The sequence below is a fragment of the Macrosteles quadrilineatus genome, unplaced genomic scaffold (assembly GCF_028750875.1).
Source record: "Macrosteles quadrilineatus isolate MER2022 unplaced genomic scaffold, UCM_ALF_1.0 Scaffold_1__1_contigs__length_201487025, whole genome shotgun sequence".
Taxonomy (NCBI): Eukaryota; Metazoa; Arthropoda; class Insecta; order Hemiptera; family Cicadellidae; genus Macrosteles; species Macrosteles quadrilineatus.
The window spans coordinates 41,573,265-41,601,093 of record NW_026542594.1 but is presented as its reverse complement, the minus strand read 5'-3'; the positions used below and the strand labels follow the sequence as shown (position 1 = coordinate 41,601,093).

Below are 27,829 nucleotides of genomic sequence, written 5' to 3'. Positions count from 1 at the left end.
ACATGAGAGCTGCCTTAAACTGCCGATGGAATCTCTCGACTAAACCATTAGCACAAGGGTGATAGCCGCAAGTTCTGATTCGCTCTACACCGAAGATCTTTCCAAGGGCACGAAATAATGCTGACTCAAATTGGCGTCCTTGATCAGTTGTGATGCGCAAGGGTGAGCCGTAACGGGAAATCCAGCACATCACCAGAGCCTCAGCTACTTCTTCTGCAGTGATGGTTTTCAATGGATGAACTTCTGGCCATCTGGTGTAGCGGTCGATAGCTGTTAGGCAATATTTGTATGGTCCGGATGGTGGAAGTGGTCCAATGATGTCAATGTGAACATGATCAAATCTTGATGATGGGAGTGAAAACGATCCATGGGGTGTAAATACATGACGGGAGATCTTAGCACGTTGACATTTCTCACAAGCTCGGGCCCAGATTCGACAGTCTTGTTGAATTCGGGGCCAAACAAAGCGATTAGAAACAAGTTTTGCCGAAGCTTTGATGCCAGGGTGACTTAGATTGTGTATAGAATTAAAAACTGAGCGTCTAAGGGGCTCAGGGACAAAGGGTCGTTGTACTGAAGTTGTTGTGTCACAGTATACATCAAGGTCTGTTCCAGGAATTTTGACAAGCTTCAAATTAAGAGATGTCTCTCCCTTAAGGATCTCTTGTAGCTCAGGGTCAGAGTCTTGATGATGTGCCAAAGTTTTGGCATCTACAATGCTGGGAGCCGTAGTTGACAATGAATCTACACGAGAAAATGCGTCAGCTACTAGGTTGGCCGATCCAGAAACATGTCTTATGTCTGTAGTGAATTGTGAAATGAATGTTAGTTGGTTTTGCTGAACAGGAGGTAGTTTTTCACGTTTTTGACTGAAGGCAAATGTTATTGGCTTGTGGTCTGTGAAAACTATGCAATGATTTGCCTCAAGGTAGTGACGAAAGTGACGAATGGCGGCATATACAGCGAAAAGCTCACGGTAATAGGCTGGCCAAAGGGATTGTTTTGGTGTCAGTTTCTGTGAAAAGAAAGAGAGAGGTTCCCATGTTTTATTGTCAACCATCTGCTGGAGAGCAGCTCCTACATGGGTACTCGAGGCATCACAGAACAATGCGAGAGGGGCCTTGTGGTCAGGGTGAACAAGCAAGGTAGCATTGGAGAGATGTTCTTTGCAGGATAAGAATGCAGCATCCAATTCAGGAGTCCAATTTACAGGTTGGTTTCCACGTAGAGATGAGAGGGCATCATGGAGAGCTGCTTGTTGCTTGGCTGCTGAAGGAATGAATCTGCGGTAGAAATTCAACATGCCGAGAAAACGACGCAAACCTTTTGCAGTAGAGGGACGGGTGAATTGTTGCAGAGCCTCAACACGTTCAGGAAGTGGTCGAGTACCAGCAGATGATACCTCATATCCTAGGAAGGTAACCTTTGGAGCTTTCAAAACAGTCTTATTTACGTTAACGAGTATGCCATAATCAGAAAACCGATTGAATAGAGTTCGTAGATGGGCTTCATGTTCAGTCTCATCCTTAGAGAAAACTAAGACGTCATCTATATAAGGAAAGCAGAAGTCTAAACCAAAAACTACTTCATCGATGAAACGCTGAAAAGTTTGTCCTGCGTTGCGGAGGCCAAAGGACATGAAGGGGAATTCAAACAATCCAAAGGGGGTTGTAATGGCTGTCTTCGGGATGTCTTCAGGGTTGACAGGGATTTGTGTGTAGGCCTTCACTAGGTCGATCACAGAGAAATACTTGCAACCTCTGAGAGAATGGGTGAAATCGTGGATATGTCTAACAGGATATCTGTCAGGAATAGTCCTAGCGTTGAGAGCACGGTAGTCTCCACAGGGGCGCCATCCATCAGGTTTCTTAGGGACCATGTGAAGGGGTGATGACCAAGGTCCATCAGATCGACGTGCAGTACCATCGGTGAGCATGGCATCAAACTCGGCTTTGGCTATAACAAGCCGATCAGGAGCGAGTCGACGTGGACGAGATGAAACTGGGGGGCCAGGGGTCGTTTTGATGAAATGCAAGGTTGAATGGAGCACTTTTCTTGGTGTACCAGAGGGTCGGGTAATCATGGGAAATTCTGCCAGTATTGATGAAGTTGGAGAATTGGGTGTGATAGTTTTTATGCTGAAATGAGGGATTGAGGTACATTGACAAAGAACAGAAAGGTTTGTTACACTGTCAATCAATCGTTGATTACGACAGTCAGGAAGCAATCCAAAGTGTGCTAAAAAGTCAGAGCCTATAATCGCTGTATTAACATCAGCAATGACAAAATTCCATGTAAAAGCTCGTCTCAGCCCTAAGTTTAATGTTAATGTCATCATACCGTAGGTGTGAATGGCAGAGTTGTTTGCTGCACGAAGTTCATATTCAATACGCTTTTGGTTCTTACAAACAAATGATTTAGGGAGACAGCATATGTCAGATCCAGTGTCAATTAAAAATTTTGTATTGGTAGTCCGGTCGACGATTCGTAGGCGGCGCCCTCCAGCTTGGCAGTCAGCTGACGCCATCACTGGCTGCCTTTGGAGTTTGTCGGAGAAGTGAAATTACATGGTGGAATGCACTTCTCAGCTTGATAGCCAAAACGCTTGTGGTACCAGCATAGATTGGTTTGCTCTAAAGTGTCAGAGGAGCTACCTGCGTGATAACGGTTACTTGACAAACTCCTCTGACGTGACCTAGGTCGCCTTTTACGTAGGGAATCAACATCATTACGCATATTTTTCATTTGTAACTCCAAAGTAGATAATTTTGACAAAACTTCAGTTAATTTTGAGTCATCAGAAATTGAAGATTTAGGACTTGGTGAATTAACGGCATTCAAAGATGTAGGCCTACTAGTTGGAGAATGACAAAAAGATGCGTTAGGTTGGACTTCTAGAATTTTGTCGGCAGTAATTGCAAGTGTGTCAGTTTGGGCACTTGTTTGCACTTGCAAAATACTCTGTACATGAGCAGGAAGTCTCTGCATCCAAATAGTTTTCAGTAAACTATCTTGGATTGTGGTCGAACCTACAAGTGATCGAAGGTGGCGTAGGAACTGAGAAGGAGTTTTGTCACCTAGTTCCTCCTCCATCAATAGCTGACGAATGCGTTGCTCCTCAGATAGAGACAACCGCCTGATTATTTCAGACTTAAGAGTAGAGTAAGGAGTTTCAACAGGTGGATCTATTATAAGATCCTCCACTTCATTAGCATAGCGCTCATCAAGATGTGAAATTACATACGAGTATTTAGTTGTTTCACTCGTGATGTGAGCCAGTGTAAACTGAGCCTCAACTTGGGCAAACCAGAGCCTTGGTTTCTCTTTCCAGAATGGTGGAAGTTTTATGCTTACCCGGTGGATGTGATGATCTTCATGTCGTTCGTCGGAATGGGCTGTATGATCTGGCTGATGCTGTGGTAGAACTGGTGGAAGATCAGGTAGGTTGGCTTCTTGAGGATGTACAGAAATGTGATTTTGTTCTTGTCTTCCATTCAAATCTTGAAGTTGTCTTTGTAGGTTGGCATTCTCACTCTCTAATTGAGCTAGGCGCTCCAAAAGTTCTTGGTCCATGGCGTAAAACGATAATTTGGGGAAAGGTGAAAAATAAATGAAGTTTTGGTAGAAGGTTGAAATTTAATGTAGGAAAAACATCAATTTAGTTTGAAATAATTTACTTGTTAGTCGGGGTCACCATTTCTAGCGGATAGACACACTAAAACAAATCATTCTAGTAAAAGGTCATTTAATTTACAGAGAATAGTTAAGTAGCGTAATCCACTAGATTCAAATCAGAAAAACTGTTGTTAAAAACTGTTGTTACCTAGGTTGCTAGGATAACAAAAAATAAACAAATGATTAAAGTAAATACAGAACACATGGTTATTGTGTTAGACAGTTTAGTGGCACCACAAATTTAAACATTTCAAAAAATCTTGATATGAGTCTTTATTGCCGTTGTATAAGCATAATATATCATCGACATATCTATACCAATAGATTATATCTTTTTTAAACGGATTTTCGTCGTTTATGATTTTTGATGATTCTAGATGGAGACACAAGAAAAGAAGATAAATTTCTTAGATATAACAATTACTAAAGAAAACAATCGACATAATTTCAATATATATAGGAAACCTACCCAAACTGACCTAATCATTCCATTTGAGTCAAACCATCCTTGGCAACACAAAATTTCTACATTCAATTCAATGGTATTTAGACTACTTAACATACCAATGTCTAAAGACAACTTTGAACAGAAAAGAAAACTATAAAAAGAATTGCAGAAACAAATGAATACAAAGAAAAAATGATTGAAAAATTAATAAAAAATGAAAAAACGAAAAGAATGAAAGTAGAAGAACAAGAAAACGTAAAGAAAGAATTTATATATATTCCATTCAGCTCATCCTTAAACAAAACCTTAAGAAAGACATTACCGAACTCAAAATTTAAACTAAGTTTTAAAACAAGGAATAACGCTTTTAACATAATTCAAAAAAGAACAAATCCGAGACCCAACCCCCCAAATGTATGTAAGAAATCGGGAATTTACAAATTATCATGTAACAACAGTGAAAAGTACTATATTGGTCAAACAGGTCGAACATTCGAAGTCAGGTACAAAGAACATATACAGGCAATAAGATCAAACAACATGACAACACAAAAATCCTCATACGCCGAACATATACTTCAGACCGACCATACATACTCAGAAATTAATAAAAATATGCACATTCTGGATGTTGAAAATAAAGGTGAAAAAATGAATGCAAAAGAAGACTTTTATATTTATACTCATCATATTAATGACAAAGACAATTTACTAAACTTGACACAAATTCAAAATCAAAACGTAATATTCAATGAAATTATAAATCTTAAAGAAAACACCTCCTTCCCTTAACATAAAAATTATCACCTGTTCTTTAACAAGAAATGTCTAATAATGTTTGTAAATAAAAGAAACTAATACGTTATGTACTATACTGTGATCATGGCATTAATGTCCGAAACATGTAAGTAATATAAAATAAAATGTTTTTAGGGTACTGTGGTATTTTGATTTACTTAGTAACATTTAAAGTAGCCCTCATTAATGTATACAATAACAAAATAAATATATATATATATATATGAATTTGAACGGTTGGTGTTTTTGGCCTCTAGGGACCTCAAAACGAAAAAGTAAATCGGTCCCGGGTCCAAGTCTTACCATGAGTACTACGGTAATAGCTTATTCCCTATATGGGAAATTCGCTAAAAATAAGTCTTTTTTTCCACAACACTTACGCAATTTTATTTTTTATTATAACATTTTCTATTTGATATACAACTTAAGTAATAGTGTAATAACTCATAAAAAATGTTTTTCTTACAGTTTTATTGCTATTAAAATGTTTTTTAATCATCATTGTATAGTTTTTGTACTCCCGGAGGTAACTTCCGTGAGCGCCCTTTGGTATTTGAAAATCAATGCGCCCTACAGAAGATTAATAGCCTAGGTTAACTAAAATTGAATTTTAACAAATTTAATCAACAATAGGTTATCTATGAAGTACAAAAATGTTAAAATAAAATAACATCAATCAACAAACATATAAGGAATGTAGGAATAAGATTAGGCTATAGAAAAAATGTTTACTCACTTTCCATCCTAAGTTCTCAAAGAACGTGCACAGCCTTGATTGGCCAGTTGTTTTTCCACCGCAAGGACCTAGAAAACAAACATACAGAAACTAAATTAGTTACAAATCATAAAAGACATTCAAACAAAAATGTGACTCAATGTGTCTCAAAATACATGACATAGGTAAGCCTAAAAAAAACCTGTTTGTCAATGGGATTGTTTTAAAACTGAACTAGGCCCATAGGTATTTTTAAACTCATTCAATGTCTACCTACCATAGCGGTAGTGAAAATACAATCCCAATTGTAGGCTGCTTTCACATTTAGGCCTATTAGGGAATAACCAATACATCACCCCAATATAAAAAATATTTTGCTCCCTTCATAACTGTGACTTCTTAATTGGACCTCAAGATTTTTAAAATATTACAATCATTATAGTGGTCTTTACATTGTGGAGTGCTGAGAGCATTTTGATTTATATAGCATAGTAACACTGGAAGGTTTTTGAATACTATTAGGAAAATTAAATATATGAAATCTTTATGAAAGCGTGGGTAAAGCAAATCATTAGTTATAGCAAATTTCTCAATTACTGTAGTCCAGTCAATCTGGGGATTTTAGACCAAAAAAATACTACAGGCTGGATTTATTCCCATTGACTACTGTCATGTTGACAAGTCTCTAGCCAAAAGTCGCCACCCCTACCCACCTTGCTTTGTCCCCTACTTGTTTGTCTAAAGTTTTTAAGGGCGGATAAATGCAGTACTCTGCAAAATCACTTATATTTTAGTTACTATTTGAGAAAGACCTTACATCTTGCTGTTTTTAGATTCCTAGAATTACGGTCTAAGAAATAATTATCTAGGTTTTGGGATTATTTTACTAGTTTGTTCGGTATTTCCATGTTTCATCAAAAATACCCCCGTCGCAGCAAACCTGCCAACTAAGCGAATTTCCATTTGTTTAAATTGATTTTCAATGCAACATATATTTAAATATCATTATGTTTAACGAGTACCTAGGTTTGCTGCTACAAGGAAACTAATAAAGTGTGTTGTTTGGTAAAATATTAATAGCTTAGTATAAAATAAATAAATTTGCCAAGTTTGATCAAAATATATCCATAAACAAGCAAACTACAACATTTTACAATATTCTCCATAAAAATAACATGGGAATTTTAAATTTACATTTTTTTCTGTTACCAATAGCGGTACAAAAATACTTTTATATACCAGTACTAAATTATATATTTTTTAAGCTCTTAAGAAAGGTCTAAAGAGAAATTGGGACATTTTGTGTTTTGAGGGTCAAAAGTGAGAAAAACCAATATTTACCCCATAAAACCCCCTGTAAAGCCCCGGTACCATGATCCGGTCATGCTGGTTCATGAACTCATTCAAGTTTATCCCGCTTTACACCTTTTAACTAAATTTCATCAAAATCAGACAAAAATTAAGCTTCAAGTTATCGCATTCACGGACATCATACTAATATTATAAATGTGAAAGTTTGTGTGTTTGTTTGTTTGTTTGTTTGTTTGTTTGTTTGAAGTTCAATCACGTATTAACTACTGGTCGGATTGTTTTGAAATTTGGTATGACGATAGCTCACATTCCCGATTAACATATAGACATATTCTTACCTCAAAAATCCTTTCGGGCTCCGCCCCAGCGGCTCTAGAGTTTTCCATGTTAACCTTATGATTATTCATATTTGTAAGGAATTAAATAATTTTGCCAGCTGTTTCAACCACACAATTTGTTTCTATGATATTCAATAGCATTAAAAGGTTATACGGTTTACCAACGGGGTGCAGCACCATTAGTTTTTTATACATTTATGACAACAGCTAATTTGAACCAAGCAGCAACAAAAACCTGTGTGAGAACTTTACTTCTTTCTATTGTTTAGGTGAAGTGGTAGAACATTATGGCTATGGTAGATATTTTATATACTATAGTATACCGTAGATTATAGTTAACCAAATTTTCTCAAAACGTGTCCTCTCTCATTGCAAATGCAAAGCACGAGTATTTAACTACAATAAGCATTGTATACCACCCCCGTACGAAGGACGGGTACTCAGCTAGTATATATATATATTAAAGAATGCATACTAACTCAGTACCCTGAAATTATTATTTTTTTTTTTTAAACTCTACACGTTTTGACTTTAGGCCATTTACAAGAGTAACATATTTAACCTCACTTTAAACTCAACAAATTGACTAATCCTATACTCTAATACGAGCAATGTTTGCTTGTATGTATGCTTGCTTGCTTGCAGAAAGATCTCGAAAACGGCTCCGACGATTTTCTTCAAATCTTGTAAATAGTTTATTTTTGGCCTAAAAATGAGTTGCATGCAGTTAGAACTGCCAACAAAAATCTAATTACATAGAAAAACGAAACTGAAAGTCAATTTTTTTTAACATTTAGGCTTATGGGTTGCTAAGTAACCATGTTGGTTGAATTAAATAACAAGGAAAAAGTAAACAAAAGACTTGAAGTTGTAGCATGTGTTCATAATAAGCCAACTACCCACAGTATAATAGCAAATTACAAATACAGTACAAAAGGGAAAGCATCACTTGTTACTATTGAGCAAAGATTATACTGAAGATTGCTCGATACATTGTAGGCCTAGTATAAAGGCAAGCAGTACGAAGTGTGGGATCTGTTTATGACGATAAGATTAGGGTATCTGCAATCCTAAAAAGCTATGGGAAGGGAGGGAAACAGGTCCGCGACGTAGGAAGTGGTGAAGGAAGTAGTCAAGGCGAGTAGTCCGGAGTGTGGGAACTGTTTATGACGATTAGATAAGGGTATTGGCAATACTAAAATGCTATGGGAAGGGAGCGAAACAGGTCCGCGACGTAGGAAGTGGTGAAGGAAGTAGTCAAGGCGAGCTGTCTGGAGTGTGAGAACTGTTTATGACGATTAGATTATGGTATTTGCAATCCTAAAATTTCATAATTAATTTCATCATTAATTTCATAATGCAATTCTAAAAAATAGTATGGATCTAGTAAATAAAATCAAAGACATAAAACCTAATGACAGACACACTCTAGCCTCTTTAGATATCTCCAACCTATATACTAATGTACCCGTCCTAGAAACTTTAAAAATACTACAGAAAAATCTGACCAAAAATTCTAATTTGAACCAAGATGAAATAAATGAATTGATGCTTTTACTGAGAACAGTACTCCAACAAAATTATTTCAGTTTCAATAATGAATATTTTACACAGAAAGAAGGGCTCGCCATGGGGTCACCTTTATCAGGAATATTAGCAGAAATATTCCTGAATGAAATGGAGAATCAGCATTTATGGACAGACAATACCAACAAATACAAGTACCGTATCATTTTCTACCATAGATATGTTGACGATATCATCATCATGTATAATGGCAACAATAGACAAATCCAGCTTTTTAACAATTATTTAAACAACATTCATCCACAGCTAAAATTTACAATAGAATTTGAAGAAAACGAAAAACTCAATTTCTTAGACCTAACACTAACAAAAACAAAAGATAAGATTGTATTCAGCATCTACAGGAAACCTACAGCCACCGATACCACCATTCATGAAACTTCCCATCACCCCTTCCAACACAAGATAGCAGCATACAATAGTTTCATTCATAGAATGCTCACCGTCCCCCTAAACCCTGATGATTATGAAAAAGAGATAAACATAATTAAATACATCGCCGTCTCAAATGGATACAGCCCTAAATTGATCGATAATTTGACCAATAAACAAATAATCAAGAAAAAAGCCATTACTAGCACTGATAACAATAAAGAGCGAATGGAGTATGTATCAGTTGAATTTGGAACCAACCTCTCCCATACACTGAAAAACCAGATGAAAAAGCATGGCAAAATTGTAGCCTTCAAAACATCTAACAAACTCCAAAATCTCCTTTCCGTAAAAAATACACCACAGGATTTTTGTCAAAAAACAGGAGTTTATAAAATAACCTGTAATGACTGTGATAAGTTTTACATTGGCCAAACTGGAAGGCCCTTTGTAAAGAGATTTAAAGAACATCTTCCTAAGAAAACCATCATTCAAAAATCAAATTTCGCCGACCATTTGGTAGCCAGTAACAATAGTTATACTGATATAACAACAAATTTGCAGCCTTTACATATTTGCCAAAAAGGCCGAACAATGACGGCATTGGAACAGTTCGAAATTTACAGAGCCTCTAAAATTGAAACAAACAACCTGTTAAACGACAAAAACACCCTGCAATCCAACATTCTTTTTGAAACCTTAATACAAATGAATAATAGCCGAAACAATGCACTAGCTACGTCACCACGACAAAGGTCAGATCACAACCAACTACCGTCTTCAGTCGAGTCTCGACACACGTCTGGCGCGCCTCCATATCCTGCCCGTGCACGCGTAGCAAAAGTTAAAAATGTTAATTAACGGTCGACCGGTTTTTATATGTGTTTTGTGTTGTGGACATCTTACGCACCTCTTCAGGGAAGTTTAGTGTAAACAGTTCTTATATGGATCCGACGATGGCGCTCGCGCCGAAATGTACATAATCCACTAGGACAATACTAGGACCACAAGGCGACAAGCAGGTATTTTAACCTTTTATTTATTAATCCTAAAATGCTATGGGAAGGGAGGAAAACAGGTCCGTGACGTTGGAAGGGGTGAAGGAAGTAGTAAATGCGAGTAGTCCGGAGTGTGGGAACTGTTTATGGCGATTAGATTAAGGCATCTACAATCATAAATGCTATGGGAAGGGAGGGAAACAGGTCCGCGATGTAGGAAGTGGTGAAGGAAGTAGTCAAGGCGAGTAGTCCGGAGTGTGGGAACTGTTTATGACGATTAGATTAAGGTATTTGCAATCCTAAAATGCTATGGGAAGGGAGGAAAACAGGTCCGCGAAGTAGGAAGTGGTGAAGGAAGAAGTCAAGGCGAGCTGGCCAGAGTGTGGGAACTATTTATGACGATTTGATTAAGGTATTTCCAATCCTAAAATGCTATGGGAAGGGAGGGAAACAGGTCCGTGACGTAGGAAGTGGTGAAGGAAGTAGTCAAGGCGAGCTGTCCGGAGTGTGGGAACTGTTTATGACGATTAGATTAAGGTATCTGCAATCTTTAAATGCAATGAGAAGGGAGGAAAACAGGTCCGCTTCGTAGGAAGTGGTGATGGAAGTTGTAAGGCTAGCAGTGCAGAGTGTGGGAACTGCCTGTGGCAATTACATTAATGTATCTGCAATCCTAACAAGCAATGGGAAGGGCGAGAAAAAGGTCCACGACGTAGGGAGTGCTGAAGGAAGTAGTAAAGGCGAGCAGTGTGCAGTTTGGGAATGGATTTATGTATCTGCCATACTAAGACTGCTTTCAGAGTAAACTTAAGATTTTTCCCGAGCAAAGCTCGGTCCCCAGGTACTCTTAATAATATTATAAATGTGAAAGTTTGTGTGTTTGTTTGTTTGTTTGAAGGTCAATCACGCTTTAACTAATGGTCGGATTGGGCTGAAATTTAGTACCTATGATGATAGCTTACATTCCCGATTAACATATAGACATATTCTTATCTCAAAAATCCTTTCGGGCTCCACCCCAGTGGCTCTGGAGTTTCCCATGTTAACCTTATGAGTACCGGTATTCATATTTAAAAGGGGTTTTGTCAGCTGTTTCAATTACACAAGTTGTTCTATGATATTCAATATTATTACAAGTTTTGAGGTTTACCAACAGGGTGCAGCACTATTATTTTTTTTATGACAACATAGCTAATTTCAACCAAGCCGTAACAAAAAGCTGTGATTAATGAGAACTGTAGAAGTAGGATTGTTTACAGTTAAGTTTATGTTTTTAATTTATAGGTAAATGATGTTTTGATATTGTGTGAATATTCGATAATTTACTTTTTTTATTGTTTATGTGTAGAGGTAGAACATTATTGCTATGGTACATGTGTTATACTATAGCTTCCGTAAATTAAAAGAACCAAATTTTCTCAAACTGTGTCCTCTTCCGTTGCAAACACAAAGCATGAGAATAACTGCAATAAGCATTTTATTCTTATACATTGTACATTGTGCATTGTACATTGTGTATTCTTATACATTGTTCTTATACATTGCTCGATACATTGTAGGCCTAGTATAAAGGCAAGCAGTACGAAGTGTGGGATCTGTTTATGACGATAAGATTAGGGTATCTGCAATCCTAAAAAGCTATGGGAAGGGAGGGAAACAGGTCCGCGACGTAGGAAGTGGTGAAGGAAGTAGTCAAGGCGAGTAGTCCGGAGTGTGGGAACTGTTTATGACGATTAGATAAGGGTATTGGCAATACTAAAATGCTATGGGAAGGGAGCGAAACAGGTCCGCGACGTAGGAAGTGGTGAAGGAAGTAGTCAAGGCGAGCTGTCTGGAGTGTGAGAACTGTTTATGACGATTAGATTATGGTATTTGCAATCCTAAAATTTCATAATTAATTTCATCATTAATTTCATAATGCAATTCTAAAAAATAGTATGGATCTAGTAAATAAAATCAAAGACATAAAACCTAATGACAGACACACTCTAGCCTCTTTAGATATCTCCAACCTATATACTAATGTACCCGTCCTAGAAACTTTAAAAATACTACAGAAAAATCTGACCAAAAATTCTAATTTGAACCAAGATGAAATAAATGAATTGATGCTTTTACTGAGAACAGTACTCCAACAAAATTATTTCAGTTTCAATAATGAATATTTTACACAGAAAGAAGGGCTCGCCATGGGGTCACCTTTATCAGGAATATTAGCAGAAATATTCCTGAATGAAATGGAGAATCAGCATTTATGGACAGACAATACCAACAAATACAAGTACCGTATCATTTTCTACCATAGATATGTTGACGATATCATCATCATGTATAATGGCAACAATAGACAAATCCAGCTTTTTAACAATTATTTAAACAACATTCATCCACAGCTAAAATTTACAATAGAATTTGAAGAAAACGAAAAACTCAATTTCTTAGACCTAACACTAACAAAAACAAAAGATAAGATTGTATTCAGCATCTACAGGAAACCTACAGCCACCGATACCACCATTCATGAAACTTCCCATCACCCCTTCCAACACAAGATAGCAGCATACAATAGTTTCATTCATAGAATGCTCACCGTCCCCCTAAACCCTGATGATTATGAAAAAGAGATAAACATAATTAAATACATCGCCGTCTCAAATGGATACAGCCCTAAATTGATCGATAATTTGACCAATAAACAAATAATCAAGAAAAAAGCCATTACTAGCACTGATAACAATAAAGAGCGAATGGAGTATGTATCAGTTGAATTTGGAACCAACCTCTCCCATACACTGAAAAACCAGATGAAAAAGCATGGCAAAATTGTAGCCTTCAAAACATCTAACAAACTCCAAAATCTCCTTTCCGTAAAAAATACACCACAGGATTTTTGTCAAAAAACAGGAGTTTATAAAATAACCTGTAATGACTGTGATAAGTTTTACATTGGCCAAACTGGAAGGCCCTTTGTAAAGAGATTTAAAGAACATCTTCCTAAGAAAACCATCATTCAAAAATCAAATTTCGCCGACCATTTGGTAGCCAGTAACAATAGTTATACTGATATAACAACAAATTTGCAGCCTTTACATATTTGCCAAAAAGGCCGAACAATGACGGCATTGGAACAGTTCGAAATTTACAGAGCCTCTAAAATTGAAACAAACAACCTGTTAAACGACAAAAACACCCTGCAATCCAACATTCTTTTTGAAACCTTAATACAAATGAATAATAGCCGAAACAATGCACTAGCTACGTCACCACGACAAAGGTCAGATCACAACCAACTACCGTCTTCAGTCGAGTCTCGACACACGTCTGGCGCGCCTCCATATCCTGCCCGTGCACGCGTAGCAAAAGTTAAAAATGTTAATTAACGGTCGACCGGTTTTTATATGTGTTTTGTGTTGTGACATCTTACGCACCTCTTCAGGGAAGTTTAGTGTAAACAGTTCTTATATGGATCCGACGATGGCGCTCGCGCCGAAATGTACATAATCCACTAGACAATACTAGGACCACAAGGCGACAAGCAGGTATTTTAACCTTTTATTTATTAATCCTAAAATGCTATGGGAAGGGAGGAAAACAGGTCCGTGACGTTGGAAGGGGTGAAGGAAGTAGTAAATGCGAGTAGTCCGGAGTGTGGGAACTGTTTATGGCGATTAGATTAAGGCATCTACAATCATAATGCTATGGGAAGGGAGGGAAACAGGTCCGCGATGTAGGAAGTGGTGAAGGAAGTAGTCAAGGCGAGTAGTCCGGAGTGTGGGAACTGTTTATGACGATTAGATTAAGGTATTTGCAATCCTAAAATGCTATGGGAAGGGAGGAAAACAGGTCCGCGAAGTAGGAAGTGGTGAAGGAAGAAGTCAAGGCGAGCTGGCCAGAGTGTGGGAACTATTTATGACGATTTGATTAAGGTATTTCCAATCCTAAAATGCTATGGGAAGGGAGGGAAACAGGTCCGTGACGTAGGAAGTGGTGAAGGAAGTAGTCAAGGCGAGCTGTCCGGAGTGTGGAACTGTTTATGACGATTAGATTAAGGTATCTGCAATCTTTAAATGCAATGAGAAGGGAGGAAAACAGGTCCGCTTCGTAGGAAGTGGTGATGGAAGTTGTAAGGCTAGCAGTGCAGAGTGTGGGAACTGCCTGTGGCAATTACATTAATGTATCTGCAATCCTAACAAGCAATGGGAAGGGCGAGAAAAAGGTCCACGACGTAGGGAGTGCTGAAGGAAGTAGTAAAGGCGAGCAGTGTGCAGTTTGGGAATGGATTTATGTATCTGCCATACTAAGACTGCTTTCAGAGTAAACTTAAGATTTTTCCCGAGCAAAGCTCGGTCCCCAGGTACTCTTAATAATATTATAAATGTGAAAGTTTGTGTGTTTGTTTGTTTGTTTGAAGGTCAATCACGCTTTAACTAATGGTCGGATTGGGCTGAAATTTAGTACCTATGATGATAGCTTACATTCCCGATTAACATATAGACATATTCTTATCTCAAAAATCCTTTCGGGCTCCACCCCAGTGGCTCTGAGTTTCCCATGTTAACCTTATGAGTACCGGTATTCATATTTAAAAGGGGTTTTGTCAGCTGTTTCAATTACACAAGTTGTTCTATGATATTCAATATTATTACAAGTTTTGAGGTTTACCAACAGGGTGCAGCACTATTATTTTTTTATGACAACATAGCTAATTTCAACCAAGCCGTAACAAAAAGCTGTGATTAATGAGAACTGTAGAAGTAGGATTGTTTACAGTTAAGTTTATGTTTTTAATTTATAGGTAAATGATGTTTTGATATTGTGTGAATATTCGATAATTTACTTTTTTTATTGTTTATGTGTAGAGGTAGAACATTATTGCTATGGTACATGTGTTATACTATAGCTTCCGTAAATTAAAAGAACCAAATTTTCTCAAACTGTGTCCTCTTCCGTTGCAAACACAAAGCATGAGAATAACTGCAATAAGCATTTTATTCTTATACGCCAACCCGTACGAAGGACAGTATTGAGCTAGTAATAGCATAGACAAAAGAAATACCATTATAGTAATTCAATAACCATAATAGTAAATTCAATAGAGCAATCAGGAAAACATTCAAAATTCTAAATTAAATGTAAGTTACAGAACCAGACAACGCATTAGAAGTAATTAATAAAAGAGCCAAAAAAGATAACAACCAAGCTGTAACATCAAAATATGAGAACTCTGGTGTTATTATGATATATATATAAGTTACCGTATATTTTTAACACAATATTTTTTTATTAAGTTTACTTAAAATGAGTTTTATAAATTAATTATTCTATATTGGCATCTATGTTGTAAAAATAAAGTTATATAAGTTACAATGTGCGTGTATTTTAATAGTACGGTCACAACACTTTTTGGCGACAAGTAAAAACCGAAATAATGACATTTTACACGTTCAAATAATCTGTAATTATTATTCAATCTGTTTCAATCATTCAACCTACACTACTTTCATCACATTTGACTGAACACAATGGATGCTAACCAATTCAAGGAATTCCTACAAGTTTTTCAACAGCAACAACAAGAACAGTTTCAACAATTATTCTCACATTTCACAAGGCATGAGAAGTCGGAGGTATCAGTAAGTCTTACAAATGCTCCATTTGAAAATTTCGAACCTAGACGTGAAACGTTTTGTAATTATCTAGAACGTTTTGAAAATTACTCAAAAGGAAAGTATTGCTCAAATCTTATGTGTATCTATTGGTCAGTACATTGCAATGCCCTATCAGCTTTTCTAGGCCCAGAGAAACCAATAAAAAACTTACCTTATGATGATCTTGTCAAAGTTCTAACTCAATTGCTTGTTCCTAAGAAAAATGTAGTCGTTTCTCAACATTACTTTTTGAACATTTATCAAAAGAATGGTCAGTCAATATCAGATTTCGTAGCCTCACTTCAGCGAGACTTGGTCGATTGTGAGTTTACAATTAAATGTGAATGCGAGAAAACAAATTCAATCTCTGATGTATTTTTACGAGCCCAGTTCATCCGTGGCCTTCGAGATGATTGGCTTAAAGAACAGATTTTACAATCAAATCTCTCTAGTTTTGACGAAATACTCAACAAGGCTATTGCTTTAGAGGCATCAAAACTTGACAGCAAAGAACTTTCTAAACCTAATCAGACATTAACAACAACTTTTAACAAATTTTAACATTTTACTTCTACCGAATCTACTAATGTGATTTCCAGCAGTTACAGAACTTCTAGAGACCGTTCGAAAGATCCAGGAAACAGAAGATTTAATTAAAACAACAGATCTTCACCTGAAAACTACAAGTCTAGATCGTCTAGATCTGTCTCCCGAAAAAGGTACATCGACTTCAAGGCCTTGGGAATTGAAAACGTATGTTTGCGATGTGGTAGAAATAGTCACAAGGCAAGTAACTGTAGAGTAGATTATAAGACGCTCTCGTGTAATAACTGCAAAAGGAAAGGTCATGTATCAAAAGTTTGCATTCAATCACTACTCAAAATTCAAAAGTAGATTCAGTTGAACCGTATTGAAATTCAGATACTAATAGTGAACAGTTCAATCAACCTTTTCATGACCCAACATACGGCATTCATAGCATGAATTGTACTGTAGTAGACCTTTTTGAAATGACTCCTGACCTCGACAAATACCTCATTGATGTAGAATTAAACGGCAAACGTCAACGTTTTGAAGTCGATTCCGGTGCAAAATTTTCCCTACTTTCAGAAAGTGATTTCAAGAAACTCAAGCTTGGCCTTCCCTACAGAATTCTAATGTTTGCTTTCGTTCATACACAGGTAACATCATTAAACCTGTTGGGAAGGTATCTGTTACTGTATCTTACAATGGTAAACAGATAGATGGTGAACTAGAGGTCGTGCGGAACGAGGTGAAGCCTGAGATTTTCGGCGGGAACGGTCTAAAGCGGGGAAATCCATGGTGGGGGTAGGAGACGAGCCGATTGTCGCCTCGCATAGCGACACTTCCCCCGCCACACCACTATTCCCCTCCAAGCTTCACCTCGTTCCGTACGACCTCTACACATCGTACCTGCAGGACATGACGCTTTGTTAGGTAGACAGTGGATTAGAGGGTTAGAAATCGAGCTTCGACAGGTGTATGAGGAAATGTTTCAGAGACCTTCAAACCACGTTCTGATTCACAGTGTAAATTCAATAACGAAATTTTAAGTAATTTTGCCCCATTTTGAAGAAAAAGTAGGATGCGTTCCGAACTTTAAAGTCTCCCTGCAACTTCGAGAAGGCGCAAAACCGATCTTTAAGAGGGAAAGAGATGTGCCATATGCACTACGAGAACAAGTTGAAAAGGAACTAGATACACTTGAAGCTGAAGGAATAATTTCCAAAGTCACAACTTCGGATTGGGGATCACCTCTTGTTGTAATACCCAAACCTAACGGCGGAATCCGCCTATGCGTTGACTACAAATGTGGGGTTAACGACAGATTAGTACAAGCAAATCATCCAATACGTCGCATCGATGACGTGCTCAACAGCCTGAGAAACTCTAAGTACTTTTGTAAGCTTGATTTATTTAAAGCTTATTTACACCTGCAAGTTGATGAAGATAGTAGTCAAATTCAAACTATTCGACACACAGAGGTACATACAGGATCCACAGACTCAGTTTTGGAATAAAAACTGCTCCAGCCAAATTCAATCGGATCATATCTAATCATATCAAATCCTCATGGGACTAAAGAAAACAGAAGCCTATTTTGACGATATCATTGTTCATGGAAACACATTCGATGAGTGCCTTCAAAACCTACAAGCATGTCTTCAACGACTGTCCGACTACAACTTGCATGTAAACAGAAATAAATGCACTTTTATGACTGAAAAAGTGGAATACCTTGGTCATGTTGTTCAACATAACAAAATCAGCAAGTCTCCATCCAAACTTCAAGCGATTCAAGATATGCCACGTCCACACAATGTCGAGGAACTCAAAAGATTTTTGGGTTGGTTACATACTACTCAAGATTTGTACCAGATTTTTCTACAATGACATTTCCACTTAGATGTCTACTGAAGAAATTAGAACCATGGATGTGTACAGCTACTTGTGAATCTGCATTTCTAAAACTCAAATCGGAACTCTGCAGTGACAGAGTGATAATTCCATTCGACCCTAACCTAAACCTCATCCTGACAACTGATGCTAGTCCTACAGGTGTCGCAGCTGTACTAAGTCATGAAATCGAAGGAGTAGAACGTCCGATAGCATACGCGTCTCGTTCTTCGAATCCGAGTGAAATGAACTATAGTCAACTTGATCGAGAGGCATTGGCGATAATCTTTGGTGTGAACCATTTCTATAACTACCTACTTGGCAAGAAGTTCATTTTAGTTACAGACAATGAACCATTGACAAGGATTTTTCACCAAAATAAAGCTCTACCACAGATGACGTCAGTTCGCCTGCTGCGATACGCTTCATTCCTCTCCGGATTTGATTACATTGTTCGATTCAAGAAGGGGAGTAGCAATCAAAATGTAGATTGTTTATCAAGATCTCCAGTCAAAACATGCAGTAGTTCAACAGATCAAGAAATCGGGGAAGAAGTGAACCAGCTTTATTCTCAATCACTTTTTCAAGTATCCAACTGTGAAATAACTTCAAAGACAATCAAAGAAGAAACCGCAAACGACCATGAAATGAATGGAATAGTTCAAACCCTGAAAATAAAATTCTACTGACTCAGAATACACCCTACTTGACGGTATATTGTTTCAAAAAGACAGAATTGTAATTCCAACATCTTTACGCTCCAAAATACTCAGTGAACTTCATGAAACTCATCTGGGAATAACCAAAATGAAGCAACTCGCTCGACGCTATGTTTACTGGTCAGGAATTGACGGTGAAATCGAAAGACTAGTTAAAGGATGTAAAAGTTGTGCCCTAGTGAAAGCAAGTCCACCTAAAGTGTCAGTACATCCGTGGAACCTACCTGAAAATAACTGGGACCGCATACATATAGATTATGCCGGCCCTTATGAAAATCACTACTTTCTTGTTTGTATTGATTGACGCAAGATCCAAATGGGCTGAAATCGAAGTGTTGAAGGAAGCTCCCACATTTTCAAACACAATCAATCTGTTAAACAAGATATTTGCTACACATGGGTATCCGAAAGAATGCGTTTCTGATAATGCTACAATATTTACAAGTGAAGAATTCAGAGCTTACTGCAAGATCAACAGCATTTTCCAAAAGTTCATCGCCCCTGGGCATCCAGCGACAAATGGCCTTGCAGAACGCAACGTACAAACCCTGAAGAACAAATTAAAGTCAGCTTCTGAAGAACCTGGAACCCTGACAGACAAAGTGAGAAGAATCTTATTCCGTTATAGAGCTACTCCATTAGCTAGCAACCAAACCCCTGCTGAACTCTACCTCAATAGAAAACTAAGGATTCGACTGGATGCCATATTTCCTTATCAACACCCTAAATCAAATATCCAGCCTGTTTTAAAACCTGTCAGATCGATTCAAGAGGGGGAGAGAGTGCAAGTTCAAATGTACAGTAACAACAGACAAGTTTCGCAGTTTGGAGTAATAAAGAAGAAGCTAGGAAAAAGACATTACATAGTAACATTCGATAGTGGAAGAAATATCAAGAGACACATTAACCAGCTTAGACCAACTCTAGTAATGAAAGAAAAGATGGTAACATTTGGACCTAAGCAATCATTCGATGTACCTTACCAAGACTTCCAAACCAAACTCCATCTTATCCTGATCAAAGACCCGAACATATTGAACCAGAACCAGACCAACCTACAGAAGTTAACATTCCAGTTCGCTCTCCACGACCAATAAGACAACGACGACAGCCACCTTGGTTACGAGACTTTATCGTTCAAAAATAGTTTATGTTCTTCTCAATAAGTGAGGGAGAGTGTCATAATCTTTATTCTATATAGTCAGCTGTTGATAAATATTAAATAGAAAACACTTGTTATTGTTACTTTTAAAAAACATTACATTACAAAAACATCTATGTTGTAAAAATAAAGTTATATAAGTTACAATGTGCGTGTATTTTAATAGTACGGTCACAACATCTGGTATCTACAAAATTAAATGTTCAGATTGTGAAAAGTACATTGGACAGACAGGAAAGTCATTTAACTGTAGATATAAAGAACATGTACAAGCGTTTAAATCAAAGAATGTAACTAGTATGAAAAGTAATGTCGCAGAGCACATGCTTAATGAGAATCATAAATTCACTAAAATTGAAACAGATATGACAGTTTTGGACTACGGATCAAAAGGAAATAAATTAGATACAAAAGAAGAATATCATATATACTGCAGCTACAAGGAAGATCCAACGAATATAGGCCTAATCAATACGATTAAAGTAAAGAAACAAAATACTATATACCTTTGACAAAATTTTAAAATCAAAGAATATTTAACACGAACGTCAAGAGAAAGATAAATAAAAAAAAACCATAATCAAATATATGTATCTAATATATAAAATTCTCGTGTCACAGTGCTTGTCTGCAAACTCCTCCGGAACGACTTCACCGATCGTTATGAAATTTGGTGTGTAAATTCTGTAGGTATGCGAATCGGACGTAAACTATTTCCCGTTTCGAAATTCTTAAAAGGGCTCCGCCCCAGTGGCTCTGGAGTTTCCCATGTTAACCTTATGAGAAATGGAATTAATGAATCTTAACAGCTGTTTCAATTAAACAAGTTGGTTCTGTTCTATGATGTTCAATAGCATTAAAGTTACAAGGATTACCAACAGGGTGCAGCACTATTATTTCTTTTACATTTATGACAACAGCTAATTTGCAACCAAAAGGTGAGTGAGTGTAGCGAACGAACTTCAACCTGGAGGCGAGTGAGCGTAGCGAACGAGCTAACCTGAAGGCAAGTGAGCGCAGCGAACGAGCTCCAACCTAAAGGTGAGTGAGCGTAGCGAACGAGCTCCAACCCAAAGGTGAGTGAGCGCAGCGAACGAACTTCAACCCAAAGGTGAGTGAGCGCAGCGAACGAACTTCAACCAGGACGTGATTGAGCGATGCGAACGAGATCATCTTGAAAATTAAACGTAACGGTACTTTCTTTCCATCGGTCTGTCTTAGGGGAAACCTATAACTTAGGCGATACGAAGTTCGCCGGGTCAGCTAGTATATATGTATATATATATACAAAATGAATTTCAGGGTACTCTGGTTTTTATTATTTTGCTTATTAATTGAAAAAGTAGCCCTAAAAAGTGAACAGAACTATCAATATATATATATACAGTATGATAAAATTTCATGACCAAAGATTATCCTAACCATAAATATTAAGAAAAAGAAAAATCATATGTCAAGATCATCAAATCGTCAAATGACGTTTATTTATTACTATTTGTCAATTTGTTGTGTTTAAAGTGAGGTTAAATATGTTACTCTTGTAAATGGCCTAAAGGTCGAAACATGTAGAGTTTTAAAAAATAAAAAATAATTTCAGGGTACTGAGTTAGTATGCTTTCTTTAATATATACCTTAGGTATAATATATATAGGTATATATATACAGGTAGTTACAGCTAAGTTGGCACTTGGGCCTGGCGCGCCACGGCGTGGCCGTGTAGACGGGGGGTGGGTGGAAGCTAGGCAAAGATCTTTCTGCAAACATTCCACCGCTGACTCACGGGGTTGGCGCATCCAAACGATGACTAACATCATTCTAATACTAATAGGATGACTAATACGATGTGGTATTGTTATGAAAACCCAGGGGAATTCCTAAACACTCTGCTTTATTAGTCAGTCGTCAGCTTTGCTAGTGGAGTGTCGCATCGCAGTGGTTTTAGATGTGTGTATTTTAATGTAAAGAATATATTACATTTCATTTATTTTTATTTAAACTTAGTTATGCCACCTAATATTTTTTCACGTAGCCATTCATTTCACAATTTTAATTTTTTTTTTCTTGTAACTCCATCACATCATTTTTTCACCTCATCATTTCTCCTGTCATTTATTTATTTATTGCATTTGATAAATAATGTATGTTTGGAAGCAACTGCAGTCGACGCACAGGCTCGCTGCCCATGTCGGCTTATTCCCTATTAACATGTAAGTTTTTTTTTTTTACCATAGATGTAATGTAAAGGTTTATTTAATTTTATTCTTTTAAATTCACTTATGTTTTTGTTCTTCCTTTAAATATTTGTGTACATATTTTGTAAATACCGTAATTTGTTGGAATAAAGAAATAATTCATTCATTCATTCATTCATTTATTTGTAATTAAAAATGGCAGACTTGAAATCTAAGTTAGGGACTGGGGGAAAAGTGTTAACTAGCCAAAGTAGGGAAATAGTGTCTAAAGTGTACAAATTCATGAGAGAAGAGGGCGCCAATGGAGTGACCATACCATTGCAGAAGGCGAGAGACCGGACCGCCGTAGCTACAGGAGTGTCTCAACGCACTATTTCGCGGATTAACAAGGAATTGGACGCCATTTGAGTAAGTGAAGATGATAACAAATCTTTTATGACCCCTAATAAGAACAGAAACAGACAGAAACCCATCACCGGATTGGACAATTTTGATGAATGTGTTGTTCAGAGACTAGTGTATGAATTTTATATCACCGAAAAAAGACTGCCAACCGCAAAACTTCTGAGGGCCGCACTGAGGGTTCTCGACTACTTTTGAAAAAAAATCTTTAATGCATATTGTTACTCAATTCTTAGTACAAAATCAAGGTATGGTAAGCGGCTATTAATAAGCAATAAGCACAGAGTAAGATTATTGTATTTTCATTTGCAAAGTTAATATCGACACATAGCAATCATTAGTTGTTTATCTTAGGCTCAATTACATTTTCTTAATATATTTCACAGCTCTTTCAAGAATCAAAATACCCAGGCCTAGACCTAATTATTTAGGAGGGCATATATAAACTGAGTAACAAACAATGAGGTTATAATAGCATCAAAGTCACTATCATCATTGTAGTTCATAAGATTTTGATTGCTTAAAGCATACAACTCAATAAATAAATATATGGGAAACAAAAAACATTGAAACCTGGATAGCCAACAATATAAGACAAAGATACAGAAAATGCAACGACATAATTTGAAACCAAGCAGGCCTACATAGTGATAAAACATTAATGCAAACAACAATTGTGGTTTTGTCAATTGAAAGATAAAATATCTATAAAAAAGGGTTTAACTTACAAAATAAGACTGTAGATTATTTAAATGTTTAATATGAAACCATAAACAGTTTTATGGCACTAGGCACTGGCCGCGGCAAATTGATCTTCAAGCCAAAGTACAAGTAAGAAGTGAAATTTAAAAGCCATTATAAAGCTATTATTTTCACGATAAAATAGGTTTGAGATCTAATAATAATCACCCTAGTAATAAAAAAAGAAGTTGTAAAGGAATAAAAGTGATACAACTTTTATGAGCTAGCTGCTGAATCAACAGTTCTTGGAAGTACTTGACTTGACACTTGATTGTGGTGATAAAATATTAATGGGTTTGAGATTGTTAATGGGATTTTTATTGCATAATTACTCTAGTAATAAATTATGAAAATGTAAACAAACGTCTGATAAACCTTTTATGTGCTCCTAACCAACTAGCGATCAATAAAATTATGGCCAATTAAAAATTTAAGGACATAGTCTGGCATTTAAGGACACAATTCCCGTACATTTCATGGCCAGTAAAAATTTAAGTACAATTCCCGGTTTCCCCGGTTGGTAGACACCCTGCTCAGTATATTTCAATTTGACTGATTGGATGTTAGTTAAATGTGTATAAATAAAATTAGGTTTATCAAGTAGCCTACACCAAAGGTTTGCTGCCACACCTAGAGGATTAGAGAGGGGGAAGGAAGGGGGATGTGAGGGACATTCAGACCCAGCGATTACCTGTGTTAGGACGTGTTGGTGTTTGTGTACAGTGATTTTGCCGAATCCGAAACGTAATTTGCGTTGTGCTATAGTGGGTTCTAGTGAAGTTCCCTGGAGTATTCAGTTATTTATTCTTAATAAGTTAGAGTTTACTATTATTCAGAGCATTTATTTAGCGGTTAACCCTCTCTTTAATCAGTTTATCTGTAAAAATCCTTTATTGGGTGATAGAACCTGTTTAAATCCATGTTAGCGTATGCTAGGGCTTGTACGGGTTTTGATAAATATACACGGATAAATATATCGTTTAGGATTGTGTTTACAATATAGATACAAGGGAGAAAGGGTTTCTCAAATAAATTGACGACATTCTGTTGGTGGTAAGCCGCTGCGGGCAGAGTTGAACCCATCCAGGCAGGTCGGGTGAGCCAAGGCCCCACTAGAAAAAACAGGCCATGCTGCAGCAGGGGCAGCGCAACACTACGTCACAGTGGTGGATAGTTGTAAGTTACTAAAATCTTACCATTAAAATCTTACAAACAGCCAGCTTGTTTATTTACCTAAAACATATGGGAATGGTGATGGCAATGAATTTATCAATGAAATCCATCCACTAGTGTGACGTCATGAATCCTGCAGCGCAGCATGGCCTTGTTTTTCTAGTGGGGCCTTGGGTGAGCACGCCAGCATTAAGTTAGAGCTAATAACTTTTGAGGGTAACAAAACCGGAAAAATAGTTTATTTTAGAATTGAATTTGTTGTTTTTATTTGTAATATTATTTCAGTAATTTTAAACAAATTATAAGTCAATTTAATGTTTGCATTGGAAAAAAATAAACAATGTTTTGTAATCAATAGCCTATACTTATTGAATTGGTTAAATATCGTTATTGATCCAATTGACGGCTGCACTTTACTTGACGTCCTACATTCATTCGAATGAAAATATCGATCAATATATCGATTAATCGATTGCTTCATTCGATATATCGTTTGGTTAGTTAGGTAAGGTTAACCTAACCTAACTAACCAAACGATATATCGAATGAAACAATCGAATGAAAATAGGCTATCGAATCGAAAAAAACAATCGAATGAGTGTAGGACGTCAAGTAAAGTGCAGCCCAATTGACTAAGTTGGAGAATAACTTAATGTAATGCCATTGTACTGTAAATAATATGTAGGGGCTTAACCTTTTAGTTAAAAGCCTTGTGCTGACTAATCGGGGAAGGTTATGTTTGAATAAAAAATTGTATGATTTTTAAATGTTTTGTAGAACTAAATAACGTGTAAACATACAATTTTAGTTAGCGTATTAATAGCATAAGTAGTTGAAGGGACAGATCAGTGAGAAAGGTCATGATGTAAGTTTAGGCCTACCTTAAACAGGCTAGATATCTACCCTAATATATACAAGTTAAATTACCTCCGGTCAGAACAACCTTATAAAGCCTCTTCTGTTTGCTTTCCATTGTTCTTACTGCTACATAAAAATACGAATCAACATTGTTGAGGAGTCCATGTTGACTTAAAATACGAATCACTTACTAGCAGCACAAACCACGCACCACTCATCACGACCATGTTGAATGAAAGAAAAGCAGACAGCAGAAGAAAGGTAAGGTTGTCTGATGTTGGTTGGCTGGCTCTACTTTGAATGTGCGCGAGCGCCAGTGGTTTTTTTTAAGTATGAAGGTATGACCAACCTATATAACAATACCGGAGTATGTTTTATCATAGATAATGACCACGGCCGCCTTTACTCACATAATCTGGTACATAGGGTACATATCGAAAAATATCGAACTTTTGAAACTTGTCCAATTGTTAATACTTATCGACTTTCGATATGAATCCGGATGATTTTACCTGTATTTTCCTTCCACCATGGAATTTACCTGTCTGAATTAATTTTAAACTGTACTTTCGTTGCTTATTATCGTAAAGTGAACCCCAGTCCTAAGTTGAATAATAGGCTACCAACGATATCGGAAGTAAAACCGAAAGTGATATAAAGACTAACCACCACCATGTAACCAACCAACACAAGGGATAATATTTAATCTATGGTATTATATTATTTATCACTTTATCAGTATTAGGAATATAGTATACATTCTGAGTATTAGCTGACTATTGGATACAGAAGTTGTATTAATAGTCAAAGGTATCAGCAATAATTTGTCAGGCTGAAGTCCATAATCATAGATTAACACTTAACAATTTTAACACTTATTACTTGTTAATTGTTATTCATTCTATTATGTTCTTGCTGTTACCACTTTACTGTACTACTTTTACTGTACTGTACCACTTTTACTGTTGCATGAATTTTGCCATCCTACAACATTGTATCCATTCTTGTAAACTGGTGTAAACCGTTGGGAAATCCTACTATAATAATATAAATGAGAAAGTTTGGATGTATGGATGTATAGATGTATGGATGTATGTTTGTGACAAGTGAACGCGAAAAATACTGTTTGGATTGGGCTGAAATTTAGCATGATGATAGCTCACATTCCCGATTATCATATAGGCATATTCTTATTTCAAAAATCCTTTCGGGCTCCGCCCCGTGGCTCTGGAGTTTCCCATGTTAACCTTATGAGAAATGGAATTATTGAATCTTAACAGCTGTTTCAACTAAACAAGTTGGTTCTGTTGTTCTATGATGTTCAATAGCATTAAAGTTACAAGGATTACCAACAGGGTGCAGCACTATTTATTATTTCTTTTACATTTATGACAACATCTAATTTGCAACCAAAAGGTGAGTGAGCGTAGCGAACGAACTTCAACCTTGAAATAAGAATATGCCTATATGTTAATCGGGAATGTGAGCTATCATCATGCTAAATTTCAGCCCAATCCAAACAGTATTTTTCGCGTTCACTTGTCACAAACATACATCCATACATCCAAACTTGGAGTATGTTTAATCTATGGTACTATCCATCCTTTCCTAATCGATGTAATCATAAACTGCTTCACAGTTTTACAATGGGCTGCAGCTAGAGTAGGCTAAAAAAGAGATACTAGCCAATAAGGCTATGATTATACTTTCAAGGATTTAATTTCCTTTTTTCCAGAGGCACACAAATAATGTCGCATCGATGTGGGTTTTGCATCCCAGACAGCACAGGATGTTTTACAAATATTTTTTTTAATCTTTAAAGTATATTTTATAAATGCATACACCCCCAATGTATCTTAAAAATATGTTAATAAAATATTTTGTATTAATATTTTATAAATGTTATTACAAAATATTATTTAAAAAAGGATTTAAATATTTTAAATAATAAAGATTTAGTATGAAAAGCATAATTATTAGTTGAGTAAATTGATTAAATAGTTCATAAAAACAAATTTTAATAAAAAAAAACTAGAACAAAAAAGTGAAATGAACCAAGTTGCCCGACACCTAAAGAATTGCTTGTTGTGAAAGGATGTTCTAAGAAACTGCAAATTAAGGCCATTCCGAGTAACGTGCAAGAGGCCTAACAGACTTCTTTGTACGTTGTTCATTAGTATTTTTCTCAACCTTTTCAAGTAGGCTACTATAAACTGTTCATGGGTTAGCTTAAATTCACAAAGGTTAAAACTTTGACAAACCGTGAAATACTTT

At 36.6% G+C, this 27,829-nt stretch overlaps 1 protein-coding gene across 7 annotated transcripts in view; it reads right to left on the bottom strand.

Moving 5' to 3' along the window:
- The window catches only part of LOC128982824 (TRPL translocation defect protein 14-like), a 191,853-nt gene extending 165,985 nt beyond the window's left edge, over positions 1-25,868 (bottom strand). For 2 of the 7 annotated variants that reach the window (XM_054401841.1, XM_054401843.1), the window contains exons 1-2: positions 25,625-25,865; positions 5,658-5,725 (exon numbers count right to left, since the gene is read on the bottom strand). In XM_054401841.1, coding sequence (XP_054257816.1) covers positions 5,658-5,725; positions 25,625-25,670 — 114 coding nt within the window. In that variant the 5' untranslated portion in view covers positions 25,671-25,865. Of the gene's footprint in view, positions 1-5,657; positions 5,726-25,624 lie in introns of all 7 variants that reach the window. The other 5 variants (XM_054401844.1, XM_054401845.1, XM_054401848.1 and 2 more) reach the window with 4 other exon arrangements.
- Between the last annotated feature and the right edge of the window lie 1,961 nt (positions 25,869-27,829).